Source organism: Rhineura floridana, chromosome 7 (assembly GCF_030035675.1).
Source record: "Rhineura floridana isolate rRhiFlo1 chromosome 7, rRhiFlo1.hap2, whole genome shotgun sequence".
NCBI classification, from domain to species: domain Eukaryota; kingdom Metazoa; phylum Chordata; class Lepidosauria; order Squamata; family Rhineuridae; genus Rhineura; species Rhineura floridana.
In genome coordinates, this window is record NC_084486.1 from 101,490,910 (window position 1) to 101,518,335 (window position 27,426).

The window sequence follows — 27,426 nt, forward strand, 5'->3', positions numbered from 1 at the left end:
GAGCCATCCCCAAGCTATGAATCTGCTCCTTCAGGGAGAGTGCAACCCCATCCAGGACAGGTTGGACATCCAAGTTACTTTCCAGCCTTAAAAAGGCCCATGATGTTTTCTATCTGCTATAGAAAAACAGTTTCAGGGCTTCCTCAGCCCTCCACAGAAGCTTGCTTAACAATAAACCCAAAGCATTTAATGAAATTTACTTCCAATTAAGTTTGCTTAGAACTGAAACAATGAAAGGAGAATCTTTTAAGGGCCCACTGCATGTCCAGCACTGGCAGGGGAAAGCGCGTGCTCTTTTCCTCTCGGCCTGTCTTGAACGGCGCTGTATTAATTTAAGACCCGCATCTGTTTGATAACGTTTTTGCAGCCTACATTAATTCGAAAGCTCGATGGAACAAGATAAGGCTTCACTTAAAGATTAAAAAGCCCTTGAGTCGCCTTTTCAACCAAGGGGAAATACATTAAAGGGACACAAGGCGATCATTATTTTGCGGAAAGGTTGAACCTCCATTACTTTTGATGACGATAGAGGAGCTAAGAAACCATCTCTGTCTGATTCTATTGGAATCTGTGGTCAAACGCGACTGTTTTTCGTGGAGCTTGGATGTGTAAAGTTGGGTCTGTGATTTCTATCAGCCCCTTCCTGTGATTTCTATCAGCCCCTTCCTTCCCGAAAAGTGGGCTGGGAAACCTCTTTCCCACTTCAGCTGTTAAGCGCCACGGGCCAGAGACTGGCCCACACTCGCCAACGCATCCAAAGGACTGGTTGAACCGAAAAGCTCGGCGGCTCTTGCGCCCGTTTCCTGGGAAGGAAGCAGCACCACTTACCCGAAGCGTTTCTTGCTGCCAGGGGCCAGCCCCGCTGGGCTACTCTAGAGTCAACCAGCCGCGGCGTTTGCAGCAGCCTCGACATCATGGCTTCCCTTTTGCTAATCGAGCGGGCTCTCGAGTTCCCGTCTCGGCCCTGCCTTGGATCCGACGGTGCCAGTGTCTGGCCCCCAACGGAAACCGAGCGCCCGGGCGCCTACTGGGATTCAGAGCAGCGGCGGCGCTTTCTTGTGGAGGTCGGTGGCGTTAGCTAGTTGGGGCCAGTTCCTTCCCCCTGACCACCCAGGCCGGCCGGGACTGCTCCCCCCATCCCCCCTCGCAGGCATTTCCTTCCGCAGGTGTAGTGGCAGCATTGTGCTGTGTGTCATCACCTCCGCCAGGCTGCAGAGCCCTCCCTTCCCGATCCTGGCGGCCCCAGAGACAAGCAGCGCCTCTGCATCGCCAAGAACCGGGCAAAGGCTGGAGCGCTCGGGGAAAAGGGGACTGTCCAAGCAGCCTCTCTCTCTCCCCCCCTCCCACTCCTCATGCCCCACACACTCCTGTGGGATTGGAAATGAAATCAGAACGCGGGAGGAGGGCAGAAATGGCGAAGAAGGTGAGGGGGGCACCCGGTTGTCCCTGCCTAGCGCGCAGGACTGGCACCCCATGACTGGCGGGGTGTGTGTGTCACTGTTTTGCTCGAAGAAAACCCTTGTTTGCTCCCCTCCTCTCCTTCCTAGCAATCATTCCCGAGTGTGACTTAGCTTTTCCCGAAGATGGCTAGAATTGGTTGGCTCCAAAGACAGTTACAGTACATGTCTACTCAGAAGTAAGTCCCATTGAACCCTATGAGACTTACTCCCAGGTTAGCATGTGTAAGGTTTGCAGCTTTTACTGGTGGTTAGGAAATCGAGACTGAACCTGATTAAACATTCTCCCTTGATTCGTTGGGACCTAAGCCTTACTTGCAGTGCAATCTACTGAGCCTACTCAGGAGTAAGCTCTACTGAATTCACTAGGGCATACTCCCTAGTTTACTTACTTCTAAGTTTACATAGAATTGTACCTAGCTTGCTCTGACACCAGCCCATAGGTATCGCACGCGCAGGGACCGAGGTGTTCTTCCCCTGGCATTGCTTTGAAAATCATCAGGGCTAGGGGATAACTGCTGACGCTCACAGGGTTAGTGTTTCGTACTCTTAGCTCGGGTGTCAGTTCTTATAACTATAAAATGAAGGAAAGGGTTGCAAAGGAAAGGCAGCAAGATGACCCGTTTCTCTTGTAGATGCCCTTGGACTCCAAGAACTTCCACTCTCTTCCTTCCTTCTCTCCCCCCCCCCCAAAGCCTAGTAATAAAACACAATAAAACCAGAAGCCACAAACTATGTACAGACAGGAAGGTCTCCTTTGATGCTCTAGCTGCGTCCAAACAAAGCGGATTCAAACTCATGACATCCAGTTCTATTTTTTTTAAAAAAAGCATACTTAATTGGGAGTGGATCTCGATTCCAGCGGAGAAGACTTCTAAGGTTGCAGCCCACAACGCCCTTTAGAGTAAGCCCCAACGAGCAAGTCCCATTGAAGAATGCCCTACGGACTAAACGCTCTGAGCATCGCATTGCCAGGTATATGTTTGTACCTTGATCTTAACCTGGATCCCTTGAGAGCCAGTGTGGCATAGTGGTTAGAGTGTCGGACTAGGATATGGGAGACCAGGGTTCAAATCCCCATGCAGCTATGAAGCTCACTGGGTGACCTTGGGCCAGTCACTGCCTCTCAACCTACCTCACAGGGCTGTTGTGATTAAACAAGGAGGCAGAGAACCATGTTTGTATACCACCTTGAGCTCCTTGGAGAAAAAATGGGATATAAATGCAATAAATAAATAAATAACCCACACAGCGAATTCGGTCTAGGTATGGCCATAACCTTAATACCTGATTCCGATCCAAATTAAACCGAAGTATCAGGATCAATAATAATCCTGGGGAAAAACAGAAGGGAGTAGAAAAAGAGGAAAGCCAAACAAGAGATGGATTGATTCCATAAAGGAAGCCACAGATCTGAATTTACAAGATCTAAACAGGGTGTTTCATGACAGATGCTCTTGGAAGTCACTGATTCATAGGGTTGCCATAAGTCGTAATCGTCTTGAAAGCACATAACAACAACAACAATCAGGATTGGAAGAATGCCTGGGTCTAGATCCAGACAGTTTGAATGCAACGTATTCGGGGCTAAATGGAGCGACAGGTGAAGTGGGGTTTGCAATATAAACTTGGGAGTGATCGGCAAGAAGAGTACCTGAAGTGAACAGGCTGCCAATTCCTTTTCATCTCAAGTACTCCAGTTCATTGGCGTCGGGATAGTACCAATGCCGGGGTGAGCGGGAGGCAGACAGGAGAGGTTTTCAAAGGGATCATATCTTTCTTTTGTCTAAGCAACAGAATTCCTACGGATTGCCACCCGGAAAACTAGCTTCTGCCGGAATAATCGGGGCTTTACTTCTAGGGAGACCGTTTAGGATAAGGATTTAACTGAAGCATGGCCCACATGGAGTTTCCTTCAAAAGTTTAATTTAGGATCCAGGTCTCAGTGGTGCAATCTCCACCCCGCCAAAACTGATAGCAAATCTTCCACTGATGTACCATTTTTGTACTTAAGGGAAAGGGCATTTTGCAAGTGAACGAAAAGCATACGGAGTTGTACTGTTAACTCTGAAAAGTGTGAAACCTGGAAAGCGATATCGCCTTGAAGGTCCTGGGCAATTCAGGAAGCAGCCAAAGGGGAAAATCGCTTTCATTTCATTTAAATGAACCCAGCTCAGGAAATATTAATTGCTTTCAATCATACAGATTGACGCAGGGTGATGAGTAAAATGGTTGCATTGGACCAGGATATTTACAGAAACAACATTTCGAAAGGGAAGAAAACCACGGAATAACAACAACAACAACAACACTTTCATGGGAATTCTTTTAACACAAATATCTCAACATTTCAAATAAAAATGGCGTTCAGTTATTGCCTTACTTCTGTTGAATTCTAAAACCCTGCTAAGACAATCAGGTCAGCAATTCCTAAGCTCCACGGAACACAGTGGGACTAACTTCCGAGAAAATACGCTATAGTTTCCGCTGTTGCACTGGGAGCACACAATTAATTCTTCCATTGACATCAATGGAACATGTCTTCAACTTGTGCTGGATCTTGCTTCTGAGTTGCAATCTGGTGTGTGCGTTTTACACAAGATATTGAGAATGCACCTACTTAAAAAAAACAGATGTCTGGAGAACCGCAAGAGAAATATCACAGAGAGAAGGGTCCTGAAAATCTATTGAGAACAATTCCCAATTGAACTGAGGTGATTGCCCTTGTTTTAAACGTTTTCACGGGTGGTTCCACAGATAAACAGCCAATTTGGGCCATTCATTTTAAATTTCTCACACATTGGGAGCCAGAGCACCATGGAAGTTCTTTACCAACTCCCATTTCTTTCACCCACATTAAAAATCGCGGCTTAGATAACATAAAACACGAACATGGTCGAAATCAGCTAAAAGAACTAAGAACTAGCCCACTTTGAACATCTTCGAAATTTCATCCACGCATTCCTTGTCCAGGCAAAGAAATGAAATCTAATGGTTGTAATGAATTCACATTACAGAAGAAATCAGTGATTTTTATAACAGGAGAGAATGCTCCTTTTAACAACATTTCACTTAGAAAGGATAGGACACTGAGAGCATCATGAGGAGAACCTCAATACCACTGTAACTATATAAGTCTCTCTCTATAAATGTATATAACTACTCTCTCTCTCCCTCTCCCCCCCCCCCCCGAATTCAGAGGGGACAACCACCAGCAGCCGGGCAATTGGATCAGATAATATTTCAGTCTGTGTTAAGAATGCACATAAACATTGGGGTTTATGGTTAAAGTTATCAATTCTTTCCAAGACTGACCTGCTCTTGGGTGGAAAGGCGACTTTTAGCAGCAAAAAACTGGGAAAAGAAACATTCTAATTTAAAGTCTTTCTTTTGTTTCTTAAAAAACAAATGTAAAGCAAAGGCGACCGGTGTCTTTGTTTATTACCATTCTCCCCATTATCAAGGGAACAGTTTCTAGTCGAGGCTAAAAAAACCATAAATTCCCCCCCCCCAAAAGTCACCTTTTAATGCTGGTGGTTGTAGCTGTCCCCCCTCCCGCCCTGCATGGAGGATTTACTAGGGGAGTCATCTCCCCTCTCACTTCAAGGTTATTCTGACTCCAACGAAATAAATGTGAAGGGAAGTATAGAGGAAGCCTTCCAGAAAACTAGACAGCTCTCTTCCAACAGTAGCCTCCTCTAAAGCCTCTTTGTTTAATTATTTAGACGCTCCTACACCGTTTGTGTCGCCTTTTGCGTCCTCCTCAAGTGGCCCGACTCGACGGAAAGCAAATCCAGGGGGCTTTTCCTTTTCCTGAGCACACAAACCTGTAAACACATTTTTTTAAGTGAAGGACCCGAAAAGAGTGGCTACAAATTACAGCACAAGGATCTCCTCGGTAACTTTCAGAAGAGGTGAGTGGGTGTGTAGAACATTTTAAAAGCAGAACTGTGGGTAACTACTGTTTTTCTTTTTTTAAAAAGGAAACCTATGCAGATCCCTACTTTTTATTTGTCTCGTTCAGGCCTGGTTTCATGGGACTTGTCAATTTCACACCCATTCCGGGAAGGAGAGTAACTCTGCCCTTCTAAAACCCTCCTTCCCTTCCCCAAACTGTTAAGAATGAAGTGAGTCTTACACAGATTGACCCCAGCAAGATGAAACCAGGGAGAATATGATCTCCTTCGTTCCCAAGAAGAAAAGCTGTGGGGTTGCTGTTTGAGGGTACCTATCCCCCTCCTCTGTTTCCAGCATGCTTGTGGTATCAACAGTTTTGAGAATTGATTTGCTTACAGTCTTTACAGACTTCTGTTTTTTTTCCCCCTACAAACTTGCCATGCTTTATTTAAAGACCCTGGATTATTTGTTCTAATAACAATTGGAGAAGGAAACCTGTTACACAGAAACATGACATTTGAGGGACTGCTAAAGGCACTTTCGGGTTTCTTGGCATGAGACTGAGCTTTACTATAACCCACGTGTATGCACACACATTTAATGACATGTTACATATAATATAATCAATTGCACCATGTATGCCCAGCCCACAAGAGGGAAAAGAAGACTGTATGCATGTAGAAGTATGGCTTGAGACATGTAGACCATGTAGAAGACATATTGACAAATAGGAACACCAAAATGGAGTATAATAAGTGGTGCCTCACTGAAAACTGTATTTTGAGGGTGCAAATTGATTTACAGACCTTATATAAATTGTGCTCCGGCTGTACTCTTATGCACACTTGCTTGGAAATAAGTACCACTGAACTCAGGAACACAACAATCCACACTTGGCCATTTACAATGCAATCCTATACACAGATAGCTCTCCTTGCCTAGCAGATAGTTTGAAAAGATAAGTTATTTTATACCAAAGAGACACCATCTTCTCTCAGAAGCCTCAGATACTTTAATTGAGGATTTTCAATGAATATTTTTATTTAATTGACCAGACACAGCACCAGGTAAAATCAGTAATCACGAAGAGTCCTGTATAACATGTGTATATTATTTACCTAAACAGATGTGGCATGCATCCAAAACATATTGATACAGCTTTATTTATACAAATGGCCTGATGGAATAACTTTAAAAATAAGTAAATAAAAATGGTAGAAATGGAAATGCTGTTTATATGCTGAAAAAGATTTTCAAATAAGCTTTGTTTCCAATAACTGCGGTTCTGTGGTACACCTATGGCAGTGTGAGTGTATTCTTATGTGTCTACACACATACCATAAAATCACACAGTAGGACGAAACTAAATGATCATCCAGTCTTTGTGGCCACCCTCAGCCTCCCACATTTCACTTCGTGCAATCCAAACTTATAACATGCCACAAGCAAAGAACAGGGTCACTGCACAAAGGTACTTCCAGACATGCATTCCCAGGTTATTCACGACTGCCCCCATCCCATTCCATCAAGAACAAACAAACAATGCAATCCTAAGCATGTCTAATCCAAAGGAAATCCTACTGATTGAATGAGACCTACTCCCAGGTAAATGTGTATCTTGCTGCCTAAGGATTTCAAGATATCCTGGAGTAGCAACCTATAACACTTTTCCAGCCCTTGCACCATCTTTGAACTGGCCCAGACCCACCAGATTCACCAGCTGCAGCTCTTATAAATATTTCCGTTTTCATGAGGGAACTAGTCAGCTCAGCATTTTTTAAAAAATCGACAGTTTTATTATCAAAACCAGGGGTTGAGAACCTGTGGCTCTCCAAATGTTGTTGGACCACAACTCCCATCATCCCTAAACATTGGCCATGCTGGCTAGGGCTGATGGGTGCTGGAGAGCCACACCTTGGCCACCCCTGGTCAAAATGCTCAACCCCCAGTGTTTAAATCAAACTCTGATCAACATCACAGCTGAACCTAAAACTGTACTCAGGCTGATTAACACTAATATTTACCTGGGGGAAGCAAGTTCCGTTGATTTATAAGCAGCAACAGAAATCAATGGGATTTGCTTCCATATCCTGGCCTAGCCACACCATATTTTTAAAACACATTTAAAGCACGTAATTTCCCCCCAAACGTTATGGGAACTGTAGTCAGCCTTTCATAGAAATACAATCCTGGGGGGAAAGCCATATGCTTTAAATGTATGGGGTGGATATTGCAATGGGCTAACTGGAATCCCAGCTGGGCATGCACATATCAACAGTCACATTCATCAAGAGCCCAGATGATCATCACTGAATCAGGACAAAAATGTCTAGCGATGGGATGCCTTTTCTATCAACTTTATAATGGAATTAAGCAACCTCCAATAGACTATGCACTTGGCTTAATTGTGTTGCAGGTCACACTGCCAGAATGCTGGAGTATTTAAAAATATGCACTCCTGTGGGTGTAAGCTCTAAGTTTCCCCATCTATACCCAGTTGGGATAAGAACTATTCCATTCCATTAATTGAGTTTGGACAACTTCCTAGTATATTATGCATCTGATCTATTAAAATCCACGGGTATATTTCCTATTGACATCAAAGGGCTGTGCATTGTGCACTAAGGCTCTTGCTTTTAACAAATTCTGCAGGGCCTTTTTGCAAAGGTTGTTATCTCCCCACCATTAATCTGTGATACAATTTGTCTGATCTATAAATATAAATTACAGGCTTGTGAATTTAACCTGAAAGTCACCGACTCTTATTTGTTTTCTGGTCCACAAAAGCCTCTTTAAAGGTGCCACAATACGTTCCTAGTGTTTTTGCTGCAACAAACAAACATGGAAATCCTCTTACATTTATCAAGCATGATTCACAGTTAAATTCTATATATGTATGTCTGGAAGTAAACCCAGTGAGTTCCGTGGGACTTATTTTCAGGAAAGTATGGCTAGACTTGCAGCCTAATTCATGAAAGAGAAGGGCATCAGCCAGATGTTAGTGTGGCATTAGCAGGAGAATGGCAATGGACTCCCAAGACACCAGTAGGACAAGGAATATGTTTTATAAAACAAGCACACACAAAAAGTGTTACTCAAAGAGAACCTGTTACATGCTACAGGAAAGGGAATAACACAGTATCTACACTACAGATTTCTGCACAATATTGTAGTTATTCCTTTTTGCCAGGAAACTGTGTGCAGAGATCAGGGAATCCGAACTAAATTTGTTGAATGCCTCAGAATCAAACTCACAACCTAGGAGGGAGGGGATCCTTCTCCCTATAAACCTAGAAATTAAACCACCAAGGTTTTCAAAGGTGAAATCTTCAACTCTTTAATATTAGTTCCTTGCCCTGCTCTAAAAGGCATCCCATCTCCAAAGGTGTCAATCCTGTATTCTTCAGGACAGGGGCAAACAGAATCCCACACCACATAGTAAAAAGATGAGGGACATTTATTTATTGTGCAATAGTTTTTGACACTCTATTATCTAATTTCCTTATTTTTTTAACCAGCTGTGCTGTCCTAGAATATTAGGATATTCCTCAGCACAGTGCCCTCCCCTGAACAAATATGGAAAAGAGCACATTAGTCGTATGTGTGTGTGCCATGGGTGAAGTTGAAAATTCTAAGCTTCTATCCTATTTTCACAAGTTTCCAAATATAAAAAAGTATTCCTGCATTCATTCAAAAATATAAATACTCTGAAGAAGAATGCTGATTGAAATCACAGAGGGGGTGAGAGCTTTATTCTGAAAATCTTACTGGATTTACACAATTGGCTAGATTCAAGCAACAGGATATGTGATTAAATGTAAACAGGGGTGGGTTTTTGTGTGAGTGTGTGTGCGTGGTGGCAATCCAGTTGGCTGTTATTGGTTCATGGGCTCTGCAGGAGAATTCTATGTTACCGCTGTCCTACAGTTACTGGCCTACAGCAAGGCTGCTGAACATTGCAAATGAAAACAAACAGGCTGGCCTCCCCATTTGGAACAAAAGCGAAGTGATGTCCCTTTACAAAGTTGTAAACAAAGACAGCTTGGCTCAGCTTCAAAGACAAGAAACAGGAATTATGCTCAGCCATAGTCATCTTCTGGGGATGAAATGAATTTTTTGCATAAATTCAGATTTGTCTACATTTTAGAATTGAAATAAACAGTGCACTATACTTGCCAATGCCATCATTTTGCTTGTCAGTGATACTGAGTTAAACTCAGTGACTTATCTGAAAAATGACAATTCTTTCCTCTTTGAGTGCCATTCCTGAAACCATAAATATATTTTACAGGATGCCTGTCTATGGCAAGATATAAATAGGGCAAAAATGATTCCATAGTGCTTGGTGATCTACCCTAAAGCCAAAAGCATGCATAACTAATTGATAATCATCCAGATGCTGAGGAATCACGTGGCAGAGATATCATATAGAACAAGGCCCGATATGTTTAGTAATACATAGTTTACTCAAGAAAATGAATTGAGCTACATGTTACAGGAAAGGTTAACAAAGCTTTAAGGTTTATCAACATCAGCTTCACCCAACATGGTAAATGCCCTTCAGACAGAATGTTAGAATAACAGCCCAAGCCAGCAGGGCCCATTGGTTGCACTTAACCCATCTTTCTGTATGCATGCATACATTTGGTACACTGTCATTCAAAGAGATTGAACAGATAAAGACTGAAACCACACACTAAACTTAAAACATAGTACAAGAATGTTAGTGTCACACTGTGCAATACTGTGCATGTTTATTCAGAAGTAACCCCATTGGGTTCAGTAGTGCTTAGTCCCAGGTAAAAATGTACATAAGATTACAGCCACAAGGTTCCATCTGCCATAAGTCTTCAAAACTAAATGCAATGATGTTGGTCTTCAATATTTATCTATCAAATGGATATGACCCTGGAGTAGGTTATGTTAATTGGATTAGAGTCCAAGTTGGTTTGCTTAGGGAAGAAATTACTGAAGGCTGAGGTTAAAAGCAGTGCTGTGTTGAAATCTGTCTTCCAATTTCTCAGAAGCTGCAAAATAGGCTTCTCTGCAAAAGAGGCTTCCATGTTTCTGCCTCATTTTCAGGACACTTTAGAATTTATTTGAGCTTATCTTATCATTGTGAGGTGGCCAAGAGGTGTGTGTTTTTCGTTCCTGTAAACATTTCTCCGGCATTCAGCAGCTTCCCTGGATCCCCATACTTCCTGGTCTGAAACAGTCCCATCTAATGGCATCTTCCCTTGGGATTTAATTGAGGGGGGCACCTAGGAAGGCTGAAGACCACTAGAGACACTCCTTGACCACCCTAAAAATCAGGTAAGCATGCCCCACCCATAAGAATTTAATTGACATGTTGTTGCTAATTTTCATATGCAAATTCTTTTATCATTAAAAGCATGGGAGAAATTTTGCTACAGCATTAGCTAGAACTTATATTTGAAATGTTATTTAGGAATGATATTGCAAAGAAAGTAACTTTTTAACTCCCTAAATGAATTGACTTCCTCAGAAATCATTCCACCAGAACTATGTTTATTTTGAGAAACTTACTTTCAGGTTAGTATGCTTAGGATAGCTGCTGGAAGTAAAAGACACCTCAAATTCCACTTGTTTATTAAAGAAGCTTTCAAAGAGCTAGTGAAAGCAAAAATAGCATTCAAATGATTAAACAATAAAACATGTCTTAAAGTTTGAATGCTATGTAAAAAACTGTGTTTAAAAAGAACCTGTTGGTTCAATTGGTCCACTGAAGTCAGCAGGCCTTATTTCTGAGTAGGCATGCATAGAATTGGGTTACATGTTTCTGTTACATAGCAGTACAAGTATTTGTCAGGACAGTATCTTATTATGCAGATTGTGTTATGGTATAGCACCATAAAATGTAATTAAAAGACACTTTTATTTCCTCCATTCATCTACTAAAATATACCTCACTAGAATCTGAAAATGGCAGGATTCTGTTTTTCCCCCAGTGGAATAACCATAATTAGATTGTAAGATCCTTGGGGCAGAGTGTCTGTTTTTAATTTGTACTTTAAAGCAGCAACTCCTCTAAACAATCATAACAGTCTAATGTGTGCTGGCAACATGCAACCTACCAGCCTAATTGTAAATACATCTTTCATACCTTTTAATCTTAGTGCTGTATTAGTCAAACACACAGCAGATGTCAGTGCATCACACATCTTAAGGAGGCTGTATTATAGATCATAAATAGAAAAGCACCAGTTAAATGCTGGGAAGCTCAATACACTGACAGTAATGAGGAGCATACTTCTCTCATTAATGTAATTTTAATATATGGAATTTCACACCTCAGCTACTTTCCAAACTCTCCTTTTGGAAATTTTGCTTAGCTAAAATCGAACACCTCCCCCTCCCCCAGCAAGGACTGGGATATATCCTTTTAAGGACTAGACTGTCCTTTTAGCAATCTAATGAAAGGAGGAGGGAAAGAGTAGAGTTTCTTGTCCACATTTTAGTCAGTAATTAAAAGTGATTCTCAGTGTAGCTTGGCTCTTTACTGTCCTCTGCTGAATCTCTCTAGAGTGTGGAAACCAACCTATGGCAAATACTTCCCTGTCTAGGATCGGATCTGGGTCATCAGGTGTCAAGTTACATATTCCCTGAGTGAAAAAAAGAGAGTTCTTGATCTTATTGTACTGAAGTATCATGAAATGGAGTGCCTTCAAGTTGATCCCGACTTATGGTGACCCTATGAATAGGATTTTCATAGTAAGTGGTATTCAGAGGGGGTTTACCATTGCCTCCCTCTGAGGCTGAGAGGCAGTGACTGGCCCAAGGTCATCCAGTGAGCTTCATGGCTATGTGGGGATGTGAACCCTGGTCTCCCAGGTCATAGTCCACCACCTTAACCACTACAACACACTGAGTTTTTTTTTAAAAAAAACTCACTCTTGCACACATTGTTGATAGATCAAAGGTTACACCCTTCTTCCTTTTTTTAACCACACTCATTTAGCATTGCCCCTCCCATCTTTGGCTATGCCTCTTTTTATTCTGACTCTGATTCCCATGCTTCCCTACAACAAATAGTTAGGATGAGTGACAAAGCATCTCTCAAGATCACCAACTGAACTTTGTGGAGAAATGGGGATTTGAACCCAGGAGCCTGCTGTCCAAGTCTGGCATCCATTCCATTTCACAATCTCTTTAAAAAAGCAATCACCATTAAGTACCTCTCCTTTGACAACTTTAAGGACACAGTCCACTTTTTCTTTTGAAACCTTTTGAGTTGGTCTTTCTGTTCCACTCCTAAACTTCATGTTGATTCCCCATTTCTAGGAACATAGAAAGCTGCCTCACACCAAATGAGACCATTGGCCAATCTAGCTTAGTATTATTTACACTGACTGGCAGCAGCTCTCCAGGATTTAAGAAAGGGGACACTCCCAGCTCTACCTGGAGCTGCTGTGGATTGCACCTGGGACCTTCTGCATATGCTCAACTAGTGGGCTATGGGCCTACTCCATACCTGACATCTTCTTGTTCACTTGAATCACTGCTATCACTATAAATCTCAATGAGAATCATTCTTTCTCTCCTTTGTCCATAGAACAAGAGAACACACACACACACACACACAAATAGCCTCACTCCCTTTTTACTCAGTGATCTGTGCCTGTGTGAAAGCCCAGGGAGTGTTCCTGGATAAACCTCTATATTCTCAGGAAGCATAGGACGTGCACCTCAATCCAGGAGGTTTCCTTACTTTGTGCACCCAGTTTCCCCATACAACAGAGATCATTGTCTGGACACTTAAAGGACAAGGGCTACAAAGATCATCCAGCATTAAATTGCTTTGCAGGAAACTGCAGAAGGACTTTTAAAAACAGTTGTTGTGAAGCTAAGCAGAATGTTTATCTTTCTTATCTGAAAAAGGAAACCTATGGGAAACTGTATGCTATATTCTCTACTGGTCCCCTGTCATATAATTATAATGCATTACATAAAGCAGACAGCTTTTGGGAAGCAGTAGGTCGAAGGAAGGGGCAATCCCTTATTAAATGTGGCTTTGGTTTCCTGTCCCAATGTTTCAGGGCTCATTTGAGTAGTCCTCAGTGTAAAACAATACATGAGCTAAGTGTTTGGATTAGGACAACACAATGTGCCCTAAGTATCCTATGGTGTTATGGGAACAATTGCTGCACACAGCAAAACTTGTCCCCCCCCCCCCTCAGTAAAGGAATACAGGTCAGAATTTTTTTCCAGACTTAAAAGAAAGAATACAATAAGGCGTTTTACATGGCCAAATTGCTTAAGGGGCAGGGCAGGGAAGACTGACTGTAATTTTGGCATTACATGTTTGATATAACTTCAAGTTTTTTCTCTGCTGTTAATTTCTCCCTAGATTATGTTAAATTAGAAATGCAGTAAATCCAAGTCATTATTTTGGAGAAAAATCTACAACATGGCAGCAATATAGGACGCTACAGTTCTGATGATGGCAGAAGACTGATATTTATAGAAGTCCTTAGCAGCTGTGAAAGCAGCATCAGAATCAGCATCAGCATCAGAATCAGAAAAAAAATCTAACACAAAAGATCAATTCCTTCCTTCCTATCTATTTATTTTTTAGACTGATATCCAGCTTTCAGCAACATATCCCTAAGGAAACTTACAATCAAAGCAATACAATATAACCAATCACATGCATAAAAACATCACCTTAAAATCAATTAAAAAATTACAGTTGCAAAAAATTACAAATACTGGATGCACTTTTAAAAAATATATATTTTGTATTGGGTTTTAACTTATAAAAAAATTGATTCAGCATACAAACATTGTGATGGAAGCACTTCTAAACCACAGATATCACTGTAGCCTGAGAATAAAATGACTAACAAAATAAAACATCCCTGTGTGTGTGCACTGTACTCTCCTAGCTCTCAGATAAAGCTTGCTGCTGTGCTTGACATTTCCCTGCCCACAGAAACACATTTTATTAGAAATTTGGTTCCATTCATTTCAAGGAACTTGCTTCAAAACATGCCTAGGATCACATCCTAAGCATATTTAGTGCCATCTTAAGCATACATATGAGGAGATAAAAGAGCATATAACTCTGACTGAAATGGCATGAATTTCTGAGAAAATATGTTTAGGATCTATTTGAAAGAGGGGGTAAAATGCAAGACTTATTAATACCCATATTTTGGGAAAGAGTTTAGAGGCATACTGCAAAGGGATCAAGCTGTGAATGCATTACTAACAAACTGTTTTAAACGCAGCAAATTATTGGCTTGTCTACAAAGTCCACACTAAAACAATTTGATGTATAGGCATTTAGACAACTTTAAAGATCTCATGACACATAATTAGTGCCACATTTTCACTGTGAGCATCCTAGCAGCACCTCACATTCTAAGGCTATGAGGTTGCTCACACTTTTCTCTGAGCGTGTCCTTATCCTATCTTTTATGGATTCCTCCTCTGGCAAAGTCATCCACAGTTACCCATCATAGGCTTTTTCCCCTTCATTATTTTTGTGTGGAATTCCAAGATAAATTGTGCTTATCAACATAGAACAGGGGCAAGGAGATGGTAGATCTGGGTGATTTTCTGTAGATCAGCAAGGGTTTCTGACTCCCAGTTTTTTAACAATAGCAGCAGGCAAAATCACTTGTTCCACTTAAATTTGGTTGCTGAAATGAAGAAAGCTAACCAGCAGTGGACCTTTGTGTGAAAATGTCTGTGAGCACAATCTGTTTTTTAATTATACAGCCACGAGAGTGGTTGTATACTATAGTCAGCGGGGATTTTTCACATTCTGCAATGTTAAATGGAAAATATCCCCCATGCCTTTCTGAGGCTTCCCATAAGCTCATTTCAAAACAAAACCTTACAAAACTTATAGTTCTGAACTCAGAAATGCTTGCTTCACAACCCTGTCAATTTTCATGGCGATACACAAAACAGTCAGAGAGAATCGAGAGTTCAAAGTCTAAAGAAAGAGAGAAAAACCTCAGAGCCCTTTTGGACTTTTTTCTCTGAGAGTTCTCATAATCTGTTGAAATTCATTAAAAATCAGCCATGTTACCAAATTCTTCCAAGCTACACAGCAAGTGGATTGGACTGTGAAAGACCAACCCAAATTGTGTTTGCGTTTTGACAACTTTGTAGGGCAGTCCAATATCTCAGAGAGGAGGTCAGGTCTCCTGCTCCCCTGGTGCATTCACTATAGCTGCCCAATTTCCCTGTTTTTTAAAGTTTGGTAGAAATATCTGTGGGCTATAGGTACATTCTTAAACCGCAAGGTTTTTTTGCCTATGAGCGAATTCTAACTAAATGTCTTTTGCATTTTGCTCTGATTGGTAGATTTTAGTAGTAACCCCCCCCCAGTAGGTACCATAAGTTTGAAATCTGCCCACCCCGATGTAGAAATGACAAGCTAGATTCTCCCATTCTCAGATGTAGAAAACAGGCAGTCTCAAGAGCAGCCCCATGTAGAGTGCATTGCAATAATCCAATATGGAAGTTACCAGAGCATGGAGTACTGTGGCCAAGTCATCTCTGTCCAAAAGGGGCCAAAGCTGGCAAACCAGCTGGAGCTAGAAAAGGCACTCCTAGCCACTGAGGCCACCTGAACCTCCAGTGACAATGTTGGATCCAGGTAAGTACCCTCACGATGGGAATGTGCTCCTTCCAAGGGAGTGCAACCCCATCCAAAACAGGCTGTCTCCCACTTCCTGGACATGAGAACACTGGCCATGTAACACCTCTGTCTTTTCAGGATTCAGCCTCAATTTATTGCCCCACATCCAGTCCATCGCTGCCTCCAAGCACTGGTTCAACAACTCAACTGCCTCTCCTTATTCAGATGGAATAGAGAGGTAGAGCTGGGTGTCATCTGCATATTGATGGCACCTCACTCCACATCTCCTGATGACAGTCCCCAGAGGCTTCATGTAGATGTTAAATAGCATGGGGGACAAGATGGAACCATGAGGAACACCACAGGACAGTTCCCATGGTGCCAACGATAGCCTCCCATAGCTACCTTTTGGAAGCAGCTTTGGAGGTATGAGCAAAACCAATGAAGCACAGTGCCCCCACCTCCCACCTCCCTGAGATGCTCCAAAAGGATACTGCTGCCAACTGTATTAAAAAATCCTTGAGAGATCAAGGAAAATGTGCAGGGTCACACTCCCTCTATCTGTCTCCTGACAAATGTCATCAACCTGGGTACCAAGGCAGTTTCAGTGCCATGGCCAGGCCTGAAGCTAGACTGGAATAAATCCAAGCAATCCGTTTCCTCCAAGCATGCTTGAAGCTGAATTTCTACCATCTTCTCAAGCACCTTGTCCGAAAAGGGGATATTTGCCATTGGGCAATAGTTATTTAACACTTCAGGGTTCAGGGAGGTCTTCTTAAGAAGGGGATGCACCACCGCTTCCTTCAAGGCAGATGGTACCTCCCCCTCCTCCACTGAAGCATTAATCACTTCCTAGAGTGACCCACCCAGTCATGGCTAGCTCTAAGAAGCCAAGCTGGACAAGGGTCAAGGAGGCAGGTGGTCAGCTGCACTTCTTCAAGCAGCTTGACCACATCCTTAGGTGGCAATAATAGAAACTGATCCAGCACAGATGGAACACACAGTGCTCTGGATGCCTCCTCTGGATTTGCTCTAACTGTGGTATCTGTCTGAATTCTGTCTCTAAAGTGCCTCACAAAGTTGTTATAGCAGGCCTCCGAGGGTGTTTCTTGGCCAGATGACAAAAGTCCATTCACCACTTGGAAAAATTCTACTGGATGGCTACTCGAGGATGCAATAGTGGTGAAATATGCTTTCTTCACCACCACTGCCACATGGTAGACACAATAGTGCAAACCTTTCCCATGTTTGGTCAGGTTATTGTTATTATAATTAACGTTTATTAGTCACTTTCCTTGCAAAGCAACCCAAAGTGACTTACAACAATAAGATTAAAACCAATTACAGCAAACTCATTAAAACTTCATTAAAAACATAAAAACTACAAACACAACCTAAAAACAGATCAGTACAAATAAAGACAGGTCTTGCAAGACCTGCCACATTAAAAGAAGCAATTGATACCTAAAGCCCTTCAAATTAAGCAGGACTACAACTGAATGTCAAGAAGACTAAAGTAATGACAACAGAAGATTTATGTAACTTTAAAGTTGACAATGAGGACATTGAACTTGTCAAGGATTATCAATAACTTGGCACACTCATTAACCAAAATGGAGACAATAGGCAAAAAATCAGAAGAAGACTAGAACTAGGGAGGGCAGCTATGACAGAACTAGAAAAGGTCCTCAAATGCAAAGATGTATCACTGTACACTAAAGTCAGGATCATTCAGACGATGGTATTCCTGATCTCTATATATGGATGTGAAAGTTGGATAGTGAAAAAAGTGGATAAGAGAAAAATCAACTTATTTGAAATGTGGTGTTGGAGGAGAGCTTTGCAGATACCATGGACTGTGAAAAAGACTAATAATTGGGTGTTAGAACAAATTAAACCAGAACTATCACTAGAAGCTAAAATGATGAAATTGATGTTATCATACTTTGGACATAAAATGAGAAGACATGACTTACTAGAAAAGAAAATAATGCTGGGAAAAACAGAAGGGAGTAGAAAAAGAGGAAGACCAAACAAGAGATGGTTTGATTCCATAAAGGAAGCTACAGACCTGAACTTACTAGATCTGAACAGGATGGTTTGTAATAGATGCTATTGGAGGTCGCTGATTCATAGGAGCCATGTCATAATCGATTTGAAGGTACATAACAACAACAACTGGTTTTGATACTTAACTGGTTAAATTACTCTGGCAGAAGTGGATGATGGTAGGAAAGACGCAGGAGGAGAATGAATTAAATTACTGGACTGTTGTTGCTGTTACTAACATTATTTACAATGTTGCTTGATAACAACGTGGTCTGAATGGCTTACAATAATAAAAGCATGAAAATACAATTATTGTTTCAGCAAACGATTAGGTTTCACCTAATTTGTTTGGATAACAAATATCAGGGATGAAAGGATGTTAGTACCATCTTAAACAATGACTATGAAGAATGTTTGCCAAGCAGCTCAGCCCCAGTTATTTCAATGAGAGAAGAATCCAAGAGAATAAACCCTACCCAAAAGATGAATAAAAAGAAATAGTAAATTAGCTTGCTGTTTATAAGCACCAGACAGGAAGATCCAATGATTCAGAAGTGTAGGGCAGTTTTTATTTGCCATTCATATCTTGGTGAGTTTTCAGACACCCTGCAATAGTTGTACAAGAGTAAAAATAAATACTGGACAACTGGTCAGTATAGCCTGTTCTATTATAACAAAGTATAGCTATAACCCATTTTCTTAACTAGAAGTGCCATTCATTGTGATAGATGTGTTACTTGGCCTGCTGAAAATGTTTTGGTTTAGGTGAAAATCACCAGGGATACCAATGCTTCTTGCTGTTTCTCTTTGCTAGGTGACTTGAGATGCTGAGGCACATAAGCAACTAGTTAAATGGCAAAATCCTGCCATTCAGACACAATTGCAACATTCAGTAAAATGAAATGTCTGAAAGGCAAGTTCATACCCTACATTGTTTGCTTTTCAGGGTTATGGCCAAAGAGCCAATCAAACTTTGCAACAGTGTTTTGCTGTTTTTTTAATATCTGACTTCATCAGCGTAAGACAAACATACCACCTTGAGCCCCCTTTGACCTATAATCTATACACAATTCAAAATACCAAGTGTGTTATGGACTACCAATAAAAAATGCTTTATAGGAGCCATGATGAAAAGCAGACAATTAAGGCTCTTAAGTATATTTACTTGGATATAAGGCCCATCCAAATTAACAGGATATACTTATTTCCCTACAAATTAATACACTCCAGAGAAAGTTAAGCATGTTTATGTCTGTTGTATGTCAAGATGGCAAGCCTGCTTAACTTTCTCTGGACTGCAAACACTAGCAAAGGTCCAGAGGGTACCAATGAGCACGCCGAGTTCTGTCTATGCAACAGGAGTGCAGGGAACACAGGGCTGTCCTACTCTTCTCTGTAATCCACAGAATGCCTGTCACAAAACTGAACACTGAGACTGTATAGTGAGCATGGGGATGGGTGCCAATACATCTACCCAGTATCCTAATGACATTTTGCATTATGATGGACCCAGTTCTGTCAGCACAACCATACTCTATGCAATTGTTTCAGATGTAAAATTCCTGCACTGAAGTCATTTGCTTCTGTATAGGACGCTGTGCAACATCACAGGAAATAATCACCATAGGAAATCATCTTACTCATGTTCAGGATCCTCAGATGGGATGGTGTGCATATATAATGTAGGGTCCATGCAGCTTTCCATGTGGAAGTGGTTTCCACACAGCAATTTTTAAATGTGTGAAACAGCGCTATGAGGTTGAGTCTGATAGGCTATATGTACAGAATGCTCTTCTAGTTCTGTTAGCAGAAGCCACTCTGTACACAATAGTGTGTATAAACATCAGATATGTATATGTGTGTGAGAGAGAGACAGAGGGGGGCAGATATTACTGTTTGCTTTAAAACAGTTCCCAGATTATCAATTTGTTGTGACTTGTAAACTTTCATTTGTTTTAATCATTATATTTAATCATTAGTGGGGACAAATAGTAATCAGTGAGGCTGAAAATTATGGGCATACTTTTTTTTTTGAAGCTGTTTCGTTACTGGTGTGTTACTGTAACAGAGAATAACAATACAGTACTGTATTAATGATGGCTTTTTTCTTTCTAAAATAGTGCTGTAGCTTTTATTAATGAGCACCAATTTCTAGAGGTGTGGCCATGTTAATTTGCTGCAGCAAAACCAACACAGAGCACTTTAACACATGTATTGTGGTATAAGCTTTTGTGAATTACAATCCACTTATGCCCTAATATATTTGTTAAGTCTTTAGGGTGCCAGAAGACTGTTAAATTGTGTGTTAACTTACAATTCTTCAGATATTTCAGAAGGCACCTGTATGGAGATTTTGTAAATATGTACATTTATTTAAACTGGAATAATGGATGAATTTTCTAAAAGGCAGATGATTAAACTTTTTTTTTGTATTCATTTGATAGTTATACCATGAGATCCTATGCATGTGTTTACTCAGCAGTAACTCCTCTCTCCTTATCATGAGACTTATTATGAAGTAATTGTGTGGAAGATTGAGGCTTTATAGTTTCATTCTTTAAAGTTTTGTGGGCTGAAGCTGTGTTTTATTTACGGTTTGAATATGTACATGTCTTAGAGTGCTTTTAGATTAAATAGTTTATGGATTTTTCTAAATAAATAACAAATAGAGAAGAAATATGAAACATTTCTAAACTGAAGTTCTAGCATGGTTCTGTTAAAAATCAGACAGTTTTGAAAATTCTAACTTTGTTTTCTTTCTTCCTTTTTTAAGGATCAGGGTAAAATACCATATAAGGAGAGATTGTAATCTGCTGCGTCTACTTCTCAGTAGGTATTATTAAAGGGAGATTCCTCACTCTAATGAAACTGTGTACAAGAACCTATCCAGAATGTTTATAATCAAGCATTACTGTCCAGTTCTGTTAAAATCCGTTAGTGTTGTGTCATGAACTTCGATTGGATGTGGATCATATCCAAGATGTGTATAATTTCCATAATTCTGAAAATCCATGAAAAGTAGAAAAAGCTCTCAAAATAAACCAACAATGTGTTTTATCTGTGATAGTCACCTAGGTAGGAAATAATATGTCAATTTCTTTGCAAAATACTAAAGCTGTAACTGGTTTTGAGTTTCCTTGCACATTAAATCCAGCTGCCTCCTTTAGCTCTAGTGTTTCTTGGAGAGAGACCCAATTATCATCACCTAATTAGTTTTATAGGAAAGAAAGAGCTGCGGTCAGAGTGGAATCTTTGTACCGTTAATCACTTACCCATGAAGACATGAATAATTCACTGTCAACTGATGATATCACATTAGTTAGCCTGTAATAAATTGTATTTAAAACACACCATTATTTGACTGGGCACTGCCACAAATGTCAACAACTAGGTGCACTGAGTCTATTAATGACTACTAGCCAAAATGGTCATAGAATGAATGGTGATCTTAATGTTTTGCCAGAGACTTAAAGAGGTCAACAGAGGGACAGTGACTTCCAACCTGAGCAGCCTGCTTTTTGTATGGTTTTCTTAGGGTATGACTATACCGGCTATTTCTGGAGAGGTACATCCCAGAAGTATCACCAGCTCCTGCTACACTCAGCACTCAACTCCTCATCTAGAAAATTGGACCTGATATGCATTTTATGCAGATATGCAGATACAGGTATTTCTGAAGCAAAGTTAAAATTTCTTTAAATAGTTACTGACATGCTCATCATGTGCCTTACAGTTTCTAAACTCATAAGTAGCAACCATACATGCAGGGCCGGTGCCAGGTGTGACTGGGACCTTGGGCGCCAGCCTGCCCTGGGCCCCCTGCTCCCAGCCCCCCCTAGAGAACATGTGGGACTACTCCAACTACCTCTTCTCTCTTTCTGGGAATGCCCTGTGTGCTGGGTGTGCAGGTTGCTGCCATCAACCAAGATGGCAGCGGAGGCTTCTCTAAGGGTGATATCCTCGCTGCCATCTTCATTGATGGCACACATGTGTGCTATGCTGCGTGTGTGCACATGTCTGCCATCAATCAAGTTGGCGGTAGGGGCATCAGCTCCTTATAGAAGCCTCTGCTGCCATCTTGGTTGATAGCAGCAATGTGTGCAGCATGCGGGGAATTCACAGAAAGGGAGGAGAGGTAGGTAGAGTGGGCAGGCATCACGGACCCGCATGGTCTGTAGGGGGGGCTGGGAGCTCCGTCTCTGTGATCTCCAGCAGGGTCAGGAGTCAACCCTGCCGAGGATCCTGGAAGTGGTAGCGCTACCCCCAAACCCTAAGGAGGGGCCCCTCTGGGCTGCAGGGGCCCTTGGCCAGGGCCTGACCTTACCACACTTTGGCACCAGCCCTACATACACATAACAGTTTCTTTTAATGAAATTTATTTGTAAGTAGGCATGCTGCTTGCAAAACAATATGGATTATATTATAGTTATACACATATAAGTCCTGTGTAAGTGAAATGAATGTCTGTTTATACAATGGATCTTCCCCTTCCTCTCCTCCCCCATGAGCGCCCCCCCCCAAAATCTGCTCCACAGGATTGGGAGACTCTCTGGAGTAGATCTGGGGTGCATGGGGGAAGAAGGAAGCGAAGTTCTGTTGAGTGAACAGAAGTCCAATAGCATGCTGTTGTATACAACCCTCCTTGTTTTAAAAAAACACAAACCAGTACCTCTTGTCAGTATAGCCCTACTTCTTTAAGAATGCCAGTATTAGTTGGGGAGAGTTGGCTGCAGCTGCGCCACACTTAGCCTTTCACATGTGTCTCTTTTAACACCTCAGTGCTTGGAGTAGACTGAAGTTAAGATCACCCAGCCCTAGACAGCAAGTTCCACTGGAAAGACATTGGGTGATACCTCCTCACAAACAACCACAAGTATTATGGCACCTTAAAGGATAACAAAATATTATAGTATAAGCGAAGGATGGAGAACCTGTGGCTCTCCAGATGTTACTGGACTACCAGCCCTTCAACCCTGAACATTGGCCATGCTGGCTGATGACAACTGAAGGAACACAGGTTCCCCATCCCTGATATAAGCTTTTTGGCACTACAGTGCCCTTCATCAGATGTATTCTCATAGATGATTAGATCTCAACAATTCAGTGTGGCCTGGAGGAATACTTCCTGATGTACCTTCTTCCTATCCTGGGTTGCCTTGCATCCCCATCTAGTGGCTTTTGCAGTTGCTCCAGCTCAAACTGTTCAGAAATACTACTATCTGCCTGCTGTTTTCGATGCTCTCTGTGGTACTACCAGAAGCCTGAGTGGTACCAAGTATCACCATGCTGTCTTCTCATTGACTGATCCTTGTGTTATCATCAAGATGATGCTCGCTGTAGTCTGACTGTTACGGTTGTTGTTGCTTTTAGCAGAAAGGCAAGACTGAAATAAACTTAAACAAGTGTTCCAGCTTGCATGTCCTGCTCCAGAAACGCACACTGCCAGCGCCTGCTAATCCATCTTGACTTGCTGGGACTTCTAGGCAGTCATTATTAATTCATTGTGCTTTCCATTAGTCCCTTCTTTCCACTCCTCACAATTATGCCCTGTTGTTTCAAACTGTAAATCAAGTGGGCTCACATCTGTTTCGTATTTTGTACATTGTCTTGCATAAGATAGTCACTTAATAAATGTTACATACTTTATTATCAAAATTACCACAGTTGCATACTTTGTGGACAAAGATTCAAACAGGGCTGAACAAATTTAGCCTGCAATCCTATATGTATTTACCTGGAAGCAATTTCCACTGAATGCATTGAAACTTACATTTGAGTAGACTTTCCCAGGATTGTGCTGACCTGTTACAGAAATCTTTCTAACCTGCTTACAACTGAAACTTACTTCTGTTAATTAATCAGTTGGAAAGAATTATGGATGCTTTTAAACCTGATATACACATACAGGAGAATGAGATGGTGTGATGGAGGTTAGAGTGTGTTTTGAATATTCCTTCACATAAAAGAATTCCCTGCACATAAACTAGCACACCACAGAATCCAGCCTACTCCATATATGCCAGTGCCTTACTTGTAAGGACACTGTTTTTGTTTTTCTTTAGAGGGGGGTATTTCCTCCCTAGGGGTGTTTTGATAGGTAAACATTAAAATATGATTTTTCCTCCTGTAAGCTACAGAGCTCCCAGAACCACCTTAAATGTAAATGTAGGGTTTTCATGAGGCTGAGAGGCAATGACTGGCCCAAGGTCACCCAGTGAGCTTCATGGCTATGTAGATTAGGCCTTACATATAAAGCCGGGGGGGGGGGGGAGGCAGAGTGAGAAATGTAAAAAGGTTGAATTTGTCAATTTGGTGTTTATTGAGTATTGCCTTAACATTCATAAACTAGATTTGAAGGCTTAAGTCCTTTAAAAGCATGTTGCATGTCATATGTTTAAAGCACAATTTGGAAATGGTTCCCCTCAAAACCAGTTGCATTCTAAATGTGAATGTCAAAATCTGGAGATGTTTTGTTTCAGTCCCCAGTGCTAATGGTACATAAGTTCACTTCATCTTGTCACTCCAGTTTTGTTTCAACACCTATGGAGAAGAGGAACATTGGCTGCCTGTCTGTCCAGTGACCATGTACAAATAATGCTTTGTATTCGGGGGCTGCACACAAAGCCGTGCTTTATTTGTGATGAGGAATGTAGCATGAAAAGCAGCTCTTTTGGCAGGACCTCTCCAGAGGACCCAAAAGTAAAGCATTGTGGAAAGTGCTTACTGAGGCCTGAAGATACTCTAGGGAGGAGATTAGGATCAGGGACCTAATTCCATTGACGATTTTGTATTTTTTTTTAGCAATCCACATTGTCAGGTCTCCTAGGAAGGACCATCACCTAATTATTATGTGAAATTATTATGTGCCATTTATTTAAGTCCATTTTGTAAAAATATGAATGTGAGGGCATGTTTTCATATAGCATAGCTGAGTTGTCCTTCTCTGCAGTATCACCAAGGATCATCACTGTGAGCAATATGTTTTGTTGCAGGCTGGCTGCCAAAAACCTACACCAGTTTCCTGACACTTCATGGATCCTTTACAGTATCTGCCTTGCAAAGAATGAGCCCATGCTATGGTTTTAATTGCCAGCTGTGCAACCTTGCAAAATAGAAGTGCTTGGATCTCTCTGCAGTATTTGCATTTTTTGACCCCCAAAGAGAAAAGAATTTGCCATTATATATGGAAAAACAGATTGCTAATTTCACTTAGTGAAGGAGCTCAAGCTGATCAGGCCATCACTAATAATGCGTTATGCAACATTCCAAAAGCAAAACATGCATTATTACATTTCAGGACATACCGACATGTCCTGAATAAATGCCAGGATTTTTGCAATATAATTTAGAACTGCTTCCAGCTATTATGACATCACACTATGTGTTCAGTGTAATTTAGTTTTCTGCTGTTTTTGATATAAAAACAGATTTCATCTCTCTTTTTAAAATGAGAAATTAAACTTAAATGTTGCATTCTATGAAATTAATAAAAATGCCACTCAAAACAGTGCAATTTAGAGTGATGCCATTGAATGTGCCTTACTATTTAAACAATTAAGCCATAGATAGCATAAAAGTGTCTTTCAGATTAAATTTCAGGCTTAGTTACACATCATGGGAAATGGCAGAAGTGTAACCAAACAGCCACTGCCGAGAGAAGTTTAGAAGAGCATGTTTGGAAAAATTATTCCTTTACACTAAGACTGTATGCTTATTTGCAATTTATCTGAGTGCTGTACTGGTTAAACAGAATCATTTAGCATAAATCCAATTTATGAAAAAGCTAAGAAAACCGCACTTTAACAGTGCAAATTAATCATGTCTACTCGGCATGTAAGTGCCACAGGATTTAATGAGGCTTATTTCCAGGTAAGTATGCGTATGATGGCAGCCTAAGTGAGTTGTGTTGTGTTGCATGCACACACACACAAAGATAAATAAATACCAATCACATGGTTTAAAAGATTTCTTTTTCCTGGTCAACATTTCAAACTTTCTTGACCCTGCACTTTGTGTGCTGGAGCTTATCAGTGACTTCTGGGGGTTAGAAGTGTTAGTGCGAGTAAAATTACTTGGACAAAGCCAGAACCAGGTCAGATCGCTATGGGATAGTCCCAAAAGGCCTGCAGCCGGCTGCTACCACCAAGGAGTTCTAAGGGAAGGGAAGGAAAGACCATGAACCAAACATCCCAGAAAATTCACCAGCAAATGTGTTATTAATCAAGGCAAATACAAACAAAGTTTATTAAAATGCCTTGTAATAGTACATTTCAAAACAACACAGAGACATCTTATGGGATGACCATTTCAACACCAACACTCATGCCAACTGAGTTACATTCTTCAAACCCGAACAGCCACAAGTGTACCAGAAAGGAAAATAAACACTGGTGTGATGTGTGAGGTAGTAACATATCCAATTTGATGACTGATCATCTAATTTAAATAGAGGTGTAAAATGCCAAGTAAATGTATTTATTAAAAGTACTTGTGAATTGCCTTTCTGTCCCCAAGGTTGATAGATAGATAGATAGATAGATAGATAGATAGATAGATAGATAGATAGATAGATAGACAGATAGACAGATAGACAGATAGACAGATCATATTAAAAACACCAATTAATTGGAGATAATAATTCAAACAAAACCAGAGATGCAAGTTTTATGCCAGTGGTCAAATGGAAAGAGGTTTTGATATCATTATGTACTTGCTTAATTGTGGAGGAAAAGGAAGAATGGTATCAGTGAAAAATTTCCAATAACTACAAGCCTGGTTAATTCACTTTCATTTAAGTAATGCAAACAATGTCTTGTGCCATTTTAGTAATCTGGAAAGCGGAGCAGAACTCAATAGCTTTTTCTTTCCCTTCTCCCAAAGACATCTGGGAACTGTAGTTTACAAACTACTTCTTTAAGGGAAGCCATATGCTTTAAATGTATGATGTGGGTATAAGGTTGCCAGGTGAGTCACCTTAATCTCTGGACTTTTAGCTTTCATTTTTTTTAAAAAAAATAAGTTTCTACGTGGTCTGGTTCAAGAGATATACACCAAAACATCAGCCACCTCCCTCCTCAACTTTTGTTAGAAGCTGGCTGCTCTAATCCCCACTCTTTCAGGTTTTTAGCCAATAAGTGAAGTCAGGATTGTAATTGATAAGAGATTAGCTGACCTCCAGGCAAGAGCTAGAACCCATTTCAACTCTTGAAAACAGTTTCTCTTTCCTGTTTGTCTGCACATCAGAAGTTGAGTGAGTGTATAATATGTTATACTTTTCTAATAAGAAGTCAAAAAGTTTAATTTTTTCTGGGCTGTTGAAGCAGGCAGTTTATTTGTCTAATTCATAGCCTGTTCCGAAAACCTTCTTAATATGAAATTTTAATCCATTACCCACTTTTCTGGGAGTAA

At 40.9% G+C, this 27,426-nt stretch overlaps 1 protein-coding gene across 10 annotated transcripts in view; it reads left to right on the top strand.

Annotated features, from left to right (window-relative positions):
• The window catches only part of LOC133389317 (uncharacterized), a 29,341-nt gene extending 3,585 nt beyond the window's left edge, over positions 1-25,756 (top strand). The window contains exons 1-6 of one of the 10 annotated variants that reach the window (XR_009764060.1): positions 409-1,064; positions 5,183-5,371; positions 10,534-10,667; positions 20,792-20,847; positions 21,554-21,685; positions 25,011-25,756. Coding sequence is in view for 2 of the 10 variants with exons in the window: in XM_061636741.1 (XP_061492725.1) it covers positions 4,558-4,580; positions 5,183-5,371; positions 20,792-20,847; positions 21,554-21,685; positions 25,011-25,132 (522 nt within the window). In the remaining 8 variants the exon portion in view is untranslated. Of the gene's footprint in view, positions 1-408; positions 1,065-4,496; positions 4,581-5,182; positions 5,372-10,530; positions 10,668-20,207; positions 20,382-20,791; positions 20,848-21,481; positions 21,686-25,010 lie in introns of those variants that run through there. The other 9 variants (XR_009764058.1, XM_061636741.1, XR_009764056.1 and 6 more) reach the window with 9 other exon arrangements.
• The last annotated feature ends 1,670 nt before the right edge of the window (positions 25,757-27,426 follow it).